This window comes from Nansenia antarctica (genome assembly GCF_963989245.1).
Source record: "Nansenia antarctica genome assembly, chromosome: 9".
In the NCBI taxonomy this organism is placed as follows: Eukaryota; Metazoa; Chordata; class Actinopteri; order Argentiniformes; family Microstomatidae; genus Nansenia; species Nansenia antarctica.
The window spans coordinates 24,634,711-24,644,898 of NC_137679.1; the positions used below are offsets into that span (position 1 = coordinate 24,634,711).

At 45.2% G+C, this 10,188-nt stretch overlaps 1 protein-coding gene across 1 annotated transcript; it reads right to left on the minus strand.

Annotated features, from left to right (window-relative positions):
• Positions 1-2,624: 2,624 nt before the first annotated feature.
• LOC308165488 (protein FAM180A) lies at positions 2,625-3,574 on the minus strand (the record flags this gene model as incomplete). Its single annotated transcript, XM_080539640.1, has 3 exons — positions 2,625-2,972; positions 3,167-3,246; positions 3,502-3,574. 3 exons carry the CDS (start codon positions 3,572-3,574, stop codon positions 2,625-2,627), a joined length of 501 nt encoding a protein of 166 aa, XP_080395766.1.
• Between the last annotated feature and the right edge of the window lie 6,614 nt (positions 3,575-10,188).

Here is a 10,188-nt window from a genome sequence, read left to right on the forward strand (position 1 = left end):
GATTCTCTGCTGTTCCAAGAATTCCGTTGTTACAGTCCTCTCATTTTGCGCACCAACTTCTAGTAAGTCTAGTCTGCTGTAGGTACTATTTACACAACCGTTCCCTATAAGTACTAAAATAAAAATGTACATACAAATGTACTTAAAAACACTAAAAAACACCAGCGTTGAAGCCAATCCCCCCCTCTCACTGAGTCTGACTGGTCCTCCGCCCCTCTCTCCGACTGCTTCCCCACCTTTCTGACTGGTCCCCACACCCCTCTCTCCGACTGCCCCCCCTCTCTCTGACTGACCCCCCCCTCCCTGTCGTCTCTGCCTCCCAGTGATGGAGGACAGTCCTAACTCATCTAACCCCACCAGCCCTGACAATGACTGCAAGTGAAGAAAAAGAAAACGTTTTTTTTTCTTTCTTCATATTATGAAAGTTTAAGAGTTTAAGAGCCCATTAAATATAACAAACAGCAGTTTTAGGATCACTAAATACTTTTTATTTAATTACTAAATTCCCTACCCCTAATTACTAAATACCCTAACCCTAATGACTAAATACCCTAACCCTAAGTTGTGAATTGGAATCACTGTATCGTCTGCCGTCCTGTTTCTAGGCTACAAGGTTAGTGATACATGTCCTGTAAATGTAATTCACATTTTAGGACGTGTTCCAAAGCAAGGACTGTGTATTTAATTATGTGTATGTATGTTGATGTTCTATTAGCATGTTGTGATGTGCTAAACATGCAGTTAGTTCATAGCGATGTTCTTCTAGATTCAGAACGATTTTCTCCGGTATTTGGTTTGAGGTGTAAAAATATACAGGTCTATATATAATATTATAATATAGAAAAATACATTAAATTAAATAAAAAATACATTTTCACCAGACCCTTTCACATTGAGCTCAGGTTTGCTGTGATTATCTCTTGTAAACTGATTGAGGTTATGTCAGCAAGGGATGTTCTTGTGGGGATTATGCAGCGTTTGGCCTGCAGGGGGAGCTACATGACTGTGGTGGAGTGTGGGTGATGTGAGTTAGCCCCAGCTGGTGTCCAATCATCACACCACAGTCCTATAGTTCCCTCTACAGGCCAAACGCTGCATGCTCCCCACAAGAACATCCCTTGTATTACACTACGCAGTTATATTTTTTCCCATGTCAACAAATTCAATTCCATGGGAGAGATGTATTAGGATCTGGAATGGGTGAGTATTTCCCATATGTTTCAGCTCAATTATGTATGGGTATAACACTCTACACAGAGATATCACATGACCTATTCTAGACAGTTACAACCATTAAACCTATCACTGAGAAAGAATGTATAATTTAAACTGTCTTTGAGCACACTGTTTTCTAGATTTAAATAGAACAGTGAATAATGGATTATTGTTTTGCTTCATACACAGGCAGTAATGTGTGGAACCCTGAGGAGGTTCTGAGCAGTAAGCAGGGAGAGCAGCAGAATTAAATGGCAGGCAGAGTTCGAAGCTTCAGCAGCTAACCTTGGAGTCAACAGTGTGCCACCAGGGAGAGAAGAGGGCTGGCAGCCAAATCCAGATGCAGTGACAATAGCAAGACACAAAGGGGCAAAAATAAATCATCTGTGAAATGGACATTTAAGTCAAGTCAAAGTGGTGTTTGTGATAAGGGAATGATAATTTCCATGACTCCATGACATGACAATTCGTACTGTAAGCATCTGTGAATAACTGTTCTAAACTCACAAAACATGTTATTAGGAACACTATACTAATACTGGGTAGGGCCTCCCTTTACTCTCAAAACAGCCTCAGTCCGTGGCATTATTCCATGAAATGCTAGACACATTCCTTTGAGATTCTGGTCCATGTTGACATGATTGTGTCACACAATTCCTGCATATTTTTTAGGTGCACTTTCAAGTTGTGAATCTTCCATTCTTCCACATCCCGAAGGTGTTCTATTGGATTCAGATCCGGTGACTGGGAAGGCCACTGATGAACACTGAACTCATTGTCATGTTCATGAAACTAGTTTGAGACGACTTTTGCTTTGTGACATGGTGCATTGTCATGCTGGAAGTAGCCATTAGAAGATATTGTGGCCATGGAGGGATGCACATGGTCATCAGCAACAATACCCAAATAGGCTGCGGCATTAAAGTGATGATGGTATTAACAATCCATTAACATACCATTAACATGGTATTAACATGCCCAAAGTGTGCCAAGAAAACATTCCCCAAGGCCCACACCATTACACCACCTCCACCAGCTAGGACTGTATAGGTGTTCCTAATGATGTTTTCAGTGAGTGTATATGTTCTATATATTCTGTCTTTTTATGTTTCCACTGTGTTATGATCTGTTCCCAAGATAATTTAAATTTGCATTGATCAAAATGTGATGAAGTTGAATTTCAGAAGACGTTTTATATACTTTCCTTTCCTTTATAAATGTGTCAATTTGTGTGTACACTTTTACATGATACATGATACATTGTTGTAGCAATTACACCCATACTACAGATAGTGGAGTATCAGAGAATATGTCATTGCTTTATTCTTTGACTTCACGCTGGAAATACAGGTGCTCAAATACAGAGTGGACATACTGTATGTTTGGACTGATGATGGACAGTCAGTGTTCTAAGTGGATGTATTGATATTATCTTGTCTGCGTAGCTCGTTGACTGTAACATTGGCCAGATGGGTAAGCACACTAGCCCAGGCCTGCTGCTCCTCCTTGTTCTCCTGGCGCCTGGCCTGATGTGCAGAATAGATCATCCCCAGAACTAGGCTCTCAAAGTGGGGATGAGTCAGAGACCTCATCTGATCTTCATGGTTGGAAAGCATCTGCTCCATTGCAAACAGGGTCTTGGGAGCATTGTCGTTTATAACGGCCAGGAAAGCTCGTCCCTGCCTCATAGACGCCATCTCCTTGTCAGTCAAGACAATATTGTTGTCTTGGTCTATCTCCACTCCACCCAACAGGAACTGCACTCAGAAGAAAGGGACTATTACCTGTCAGTGATATTGAAATACATATACATATACAGCATAGAAGATGTTAGGGAGTAATAAGATATAGGACAGACCATGGGCTAGTTACCCAGCAGTCTTAATATGCCTATAATAAAACATTTTATATACTGTAGAAAATTGGTATAACAAAAAAGTATAACTACTACCTCAAACATTAGGTTTGCGTCACTGATGGATTTACCAAAGCCCTGGGGAGCAAGACCACCATGTAGAGTAGCAGACACTTCTGAAAGACATATTTTGTCCTGTTCTATTATTATAGAAAAATCTATAATTTCATGGTTAATAAAAAAACTTCTTATTAGATTATTATCATTATTATTAGTAGTAGTATTATTAGATCTTATTAAAATACAACTTTCTATTAAAACCAGTTTATATGGTCAGATACACATGTACATTTTCTCCTATCCACACTTCTCTAATTTTCTCATTTCAGGCATGCAATATTTCCAAGTTGATTTTAGCAGTTATAACTCACCCTTCAAACATTCCTGAAACCACAGTCCTAAAATGATCCCTAGGAGGATTTGAAGTTGCAGTTTTGTCAACATTCTTCTATTATGGTCTTTTAACTCTGATCGCATTATTTTACTGCATCCTTCTCTCCTATCCTTCACCCTTTAAATCCAGTCCAGTCACTCTGTGAGTCTTTGCTAAAATGCCATGCATTTTTCCTCTTTGGAAAAAAGTACTGGGGCCAGTTGGCTTATACATTTACAGATTCTTCAATAAGCTACTGCTCCTGTCTCCTGATGTGCAGGTTTTTGTTCAAGCCTAGTACTAGCACACCTGATTCAACCTATCATCATTAAGCCCTTGAATAGTTGAGTCTGATTGAGTCTGTAACAGGACAAGACATGGCAGCACAGTGAGTCTCCAGCATTTACAGATTTCAATAGGTAATTCATGGACTGGGGCTGGGCTTTATTAATCTGGCGTGCTAGATATTGTGCCATGTACGTTTTACAGCCAGGTGGCTGAATATTATGGCCTTTTAGCCAGGATAGGGCTTTATGAACAGAACCTTTGAATCTGATTGGGAAGGTGATTTAAAAAAGATATATTACAAAATAGACTGTACACTTCTAAATATTACTGGCATGTTCTCCGACAGTTGGCTAATGACCCATCATTTTCAGTATATGATAGTATAGTCTTGACTCCCCGACACTGCCTACTGGCGACATGGATTATTATTCTTCATGGACTAATTGCTAATGGTTGTCACCTGTTGTATGTTTGTATGTGGCTATTTAGGTGAGTCCCATTTCCCTGTTCCCTTGTCAGTTGATCACTTGTATTACATGTTTGAGATCCCTTGGAAGCCTTAGGTACCTAGGTATCAGGTACCTTTGATGTTATTTGAGTTCATTATTTGTTTTCGTTTATTTAGTCTTTGTACTTACATTGGAGTCTGATTGCTCAACTTTACTTTTGCAGTGTGCATCTATTATTATTTCCAGTTTTGTAGTTAATAATTGCATACCTTGTTGAGCCTTACTGCTCCACTTTATGTTTTGCCGTTTGTCGTTTGTAAAGTTTGAACCTATGCACCTTTTTCTCAAGTAAAGAGAACTTTTATTTTACTTATGCTCCGTCTCCTTATTTGATCTACACCGCACCTGGAACCAACACACTTGTACTCAGTGAACTAAAAAGTAACTAAATAGCAGTGACTAATGAAGAAAAAGCTGAGCTATTGGCAAATAGTTTTGTTAAGATACACAGTTCTAATAATTTGTCTGAGGAGGGGAAAAGGGCAGGGAAAAAACAAAATCTGAAAACATGGAGGCGTTACGGAGAAAGGAAAATGATGGAGATGAGCAGGATGCTCCATTTACGTTGGGAGTTAAAAAGAGCATTGGATAAAGCGGGTATGACTGCAGTAGGGAAGGATGAAATATGTTATGAGATAATAAAACACTTGAGTGAAGACGGTCTGAACAAATGATTGGGGCTGTACAATAAGGTGTGGGAGGAAGGTAGAACCAGTGAGTTCGAAGGAGGCGGTTATTGTTCCCATAAGAAAGCCAGGGAAGGATGCAAGCAACCCAATGAATTATAGGCCAATTGCATTAACGTCAAACATATGTAAATTAATGGAACGAAGGATAAATGAAAGACTGATGTATTTTTTAGAGTAACAGGATTTAATTGCAGGATGCCAAAGTGATTTTAGGAAAGGGAGGGGTACTTTAGATTCAGTGTTATGTTTAGAGGATGAAGTCAGGAAAGTGCAAATCAAGAGAGAAACCATACTGTGCAGTTTTCTTTGATGTAGAAAAAGCATATGATATGTTATGGAAGGAGGGCTTTTGGGAAGGAGTTATGGAAGGAGGGGCTACCATCCAGGTAAAAGTAGGGAGTGAAATGTCCAATAGATATGAGGTTGGGAATGGAACAGCGCAGGGGAGTGCAATAAGTCCTACACGATTCTCTATCTTGATTAATGATATCTTTGGAAATATTTCGGTAGATATGGGAAGATCATATTTGCAGATTATGGGGCTCTGTGGAAAAATAGTAGGAATTTGAGTCATGTAGTTAAAAAAGTGCAAGTTGAGATGTGGGGGAATAAATGGGGTCTGGAGTTTTCAGTTGAAAAATCGAAAGTAATGGTTTTCACCAGAAAGAGGAATAGAGGAAATACCCAGTTGAAACTATATGGAAATAATGTAGAGGTAGTTGAGACATTTAGGTTCTTGGGAGTATACTTTGACTCCAGATTTATGGAGGAAACACATTCAAAACATTGTGGATGAATGCAAAAAAGTTGTGAATGTGATCAGATGCCTTGTAGGGTTGGACTGGGGAGCTGATGTAGCATCCTTGAAATGTATATATGTAGTACCAGGCCCGGGGTGGCTACTCGGGAAGATCTGGAGTTTTCCCGGTAGGCCGGTCTGGTTTTGGGCCGGTCTGGGCCGGTGTTCAGTCGTGGTAGTACTTGCAAGCCGATACCATTCTGGGCGGCTGGGCCGGTACCATTATGGGCTGATACCATATAAATAGGGTGACCAGATGTCCCGCTTTGCGCAGCCAGTGTCCATCTAAGCGCCGCAACAAAGCGCCGCAACCAAGCTCCGACATGTTCAGTTGCAGCAGAACGTCCAGATTCTATGGAACGTCTTCAGCCTATCAGGAAACAGCATTCATGTTCCCATGGCAATGGCCCCACGTGGATATAGGAAGCTGGCTGAATGTGCGAACCACCCGCTGACTCAAAGGGCTCGTAAAGTGAAACTGTGTCAACAATATCTAGTTTTCGTATTTTTTTCATAACACCAACTTTAAGTTTTAAAGTACTCACTAAATACTTATAAAATTATTATTGGATTCACTGTTCTCATTTGCCATAGGCTACTGAACATACTGGTAAGGGACCACTTTACTTGTAAACATACTTTTGTTTTAGGACGTGTTCAAAACCAAGGACTGTGTTGTTATGTTTGATAACATAGGTTATGCTATGCTTAGTTTATTACACATCACCAGTAGGGGCGCTATATTCATTACGTGACTCAAGCGGTTTGAGGTTTGGTCTTGGAGGGTGGGAAGTTAATTCTTCACTATACAACATTTGGCGACGAAGAGGCTGGATTTAGCCTTCCCCCACCGACCCTTTCCTTGCGGTGCCCGGGGAACCTCCTGTACCATGGACACGGTGGCTGACAAGTTTTATGACTTACGTCGATGCACTGGGGGTCTCCGCCGAACAGCTCCCCGAGAAGAGGATGACCGCTCTCCTTATTCACTGCCTCGGTACCGAGGGCCAGAGGGTTTTCTCAGCGCTGGGGTCAGCTAATACGTTTGATGCAGCAGTCAAGTTGCTGAAAGACCACTTCGCGGGCAAACAAAGAGTCCTGATACGGAGATACAGGCTTCGGAAACGTCAGCAACGACCCGTGAGTCCGTGCAAGCGTTCGTCGCTGATCTGCGGGAGCTTGCCCGAGCCTGTGACTACACAGCATTGCATGATCAGATGATCAGTGACCAACTGATAGAAGGCACGTCATGTAACAAGACGCGAGATAAATTGTTAATGGAGCCAGACAATCTGATAAGTAATGCAATCAAGATTGCGTTGCAAGTAGAATCAGCTTTAGAATGCACTACCTTGCTAGCTAGCCCTGCCCCCCCCACGACCGCGCTAGCACAACTGAATTACACTGATCACTGGCCACCGACATCATCACAGTGCATTTCCCAAAACACAGATGTAAACATGCCTGTAAAACAGATGGCCAGACAGTGCCCTCCTATGGGTCTCAAGCGCAACTGCGCCAATTGTGGATCAAATGAGAAGTGCATGAGAAATGCATCTAGGTCACCACAGTGCCCCGCCCGTGGGAAAATCTGACACAATTGCTCGAAATTGAATCACTTCTCTAAAGTCTGCCGTTCTGCCCCAACCAATGTGCCATCACAACACAGGCGCTCCCAACCCAGCTCCGAAGTCACTGAAATCAGCAATGTAGTCTCTACACAAGCAACATTTCGGACATGCATAGTACAGCTAGGAGACATTAGTGTGCCACTCCTCCTGGATACGGGTGCTGCAGTATCGCTGCTCAATCTGGGCACGTACAGGAAATTCTTTTCCCACATACCACTACAACGACCATCCACACGGCTGTGTGGGTATGGCAACTCCAAGAACGAAATAGTGGGCACCCTCCAGATGCCTGTCCACTACGGTACGAGGTACCTACCCTTCTTCACTTTCCATGTGGCACAGCGAGGAGCCAACCTCCTTGACCTGGACCTCTTCACAGGAGTGGGTTTCTCTCTGAGGGACAGCAGTGGAGCTGCTATACTGCAGGTCTCGCTTACAGTGCGACAGGAGTGGCCGGCACTGTTTGACGGCCTAGGCTCTCTGACACCTTTCACTCACCGACCGCTGGTTGACCCTGCAGTGGCACCCGTCATTCAGCCCCTCAGGCGCCTGCCCCTCGCCTTCCGTGACGGTGTCGCCGCTGAGCTCGCCTCCCTTTTGGAAGAAGGCATCATTGAGCCGATAAACGCGGCGCCTTGGATTATCAAACCTGGTGGTAGCAAAGAAGAAGACGGGGGGACTACGCGTCTGTGTAGATCTACACCAGGTGAACAAAGCTGTCATTCCGGACAAGTATCCTCTGCCAACAGCGGAAGAGCTCACCACTCTCTTCCATGGCTCAACAATATTCTCAAAGTTAGACTTGCGCCAAGGCTACCTTCAGGTGCCTCTTCATCCAGCCAGCCAGGACCTGACGGCATTTGTGACCCATGCTGGTGTTTTTAGGTACACACGCATGCCTTTTGGCCTTAGCTCTGCCCCCAGTTGCTTTCAAAATCCTCGCAGGGGTCCCAGGGGTGGCGGTGTACCTGGATGACATTGTGGTGCACAGGCCAGACCGACCAACCCACGCCACACGTCTACACAGAGTGTTTGAGGCGCTCGCCAGGCACCACCTGACGCTGAATGAAGAGAAATGTCTGGTTGCAAGTCCCCACAGTGGAGTTCATCGGGTTCTGCCTCTCAGCTGAAGGTATCGCACCCCTCTCATCTAATGTTGAAGCAATACAGCGCATCCCAGAACCGACCTCCGCCTCACATGTTGCCTCCTTCCTGGGGATGACTGCCTACTATCTGCGTTTCCTGCCCCACTACTCGCAAACGACGGATGAGTCCTGGGACTGGTCACCAGCACAGGCAGAGGCCTTCTGTACATTAAAAGCACAACTAATCTCGCCTCCAGTTCTGGCCCACTTCAGCCTCTCCAGCCAGACCCTCCTCACCTGTGATGCCTTTGCTGCGGCAATTGGAGCTGTGCTGTCCCAGGTACAGGACGGCATCGAGAGGCCGATCGCCTTTGCATCCCGGGCCCTGACACCAACAGAGCAGCGATACTCCGTGGGTGAACGCGAGGCACTGGCCTGTGTGTGGGCATGCGAGAGATGGCACATGTATCTGTATGGCCGCCATTTTACCATCAGGACAGATCACCAGGCCCTCACAACAGTACTTGCCACATCAGGTTCGGGTCACAAGCCACTGCGACTACACCGTTGGGCGGAACGTCTTCGCCAGTACCATTATGACCTCACCTTCCCACCAGGGAGGGACAACGTGGTGGCGGACCTCCTCTCCCGCTCCATCACAGCCCCAACCCCTTCCGTTCCATCAAGCAATGGAGAACCGACAGACGATGAAGAACCAGCTCTCATCCAGACACTCTACGCACCTCTGCAGCAGGTAGTTACACTCGAGGAACTGAAGGCAGTGTCAGACAAGGACCCAATACTGTCTACACTGTGCACATTCATCAGAAATGGCTGGCCACCCCACATTCCTGAAGAGCTGAAGCCATTCGCCAGGGTGAAAGACGAGCTGTCCTGCTGGGCAGATACCTGTGTCTCGAGGGGGCTCTGCACTGTCATCTCAAGTGCCCTGCGCGCACGCGTCCTGTCAATGGCACATGAGGGTCACTTGGGAATTGTGAAACTCAAGCAACGGTGCCGTGACCTAGTATGGTGGCCGGCCATCGACCGGGACATTGAAGGTCTTGTCCGGGACTGCTCAGCATGCCTCCTCAGTGGCAAGACTGGACTTCCAGCACCTCCCCCTCTACAACCTCTTCCCTGGCCTCCTCGCCCCTGGGAGCATGTCCAACTAGATATCTGCGGGGAAATCCATGGCCGCCGTGTTCCCCACCACCAGCGCTTTCTGGTGGTCGTGTATGATCTCCACTCCAAGTGGCCGGAGGTGGTACCAGTGGGGACAGTGACGTTGCACGCCATAATCCGGATACTGGATAGCCTTTTTGCACGCTGGGGAGTGCCAAAGGTTGTGACGACAGACAACGGGCCGCAGCTGACGTCTGAGTTTTCAGATTTTCTCACCAGCCGGGGTGTCAAGCATATCAGAACGGCATTCTACAACCCGCAGGCCAATGGTGGAGTGGAACGTAGAAAGCAGAGGAGAGAAGCGCTTCTGTTTGGAGAGTAATAATCCCAATAAGGTGCTCTTTGGAGAGAGGTGCAGTAATATCCAAGAAAAAAGGGGAACCAAGGCACTCTTATTGTAGAAAAAATTAAAAAGCCTTTATAAGGAGTGGCTATGCCGACGCGTTGCGGTCTTCTGACCTTCCTCAGGGCACATGGAGTACTGGTACAAACATTTCAC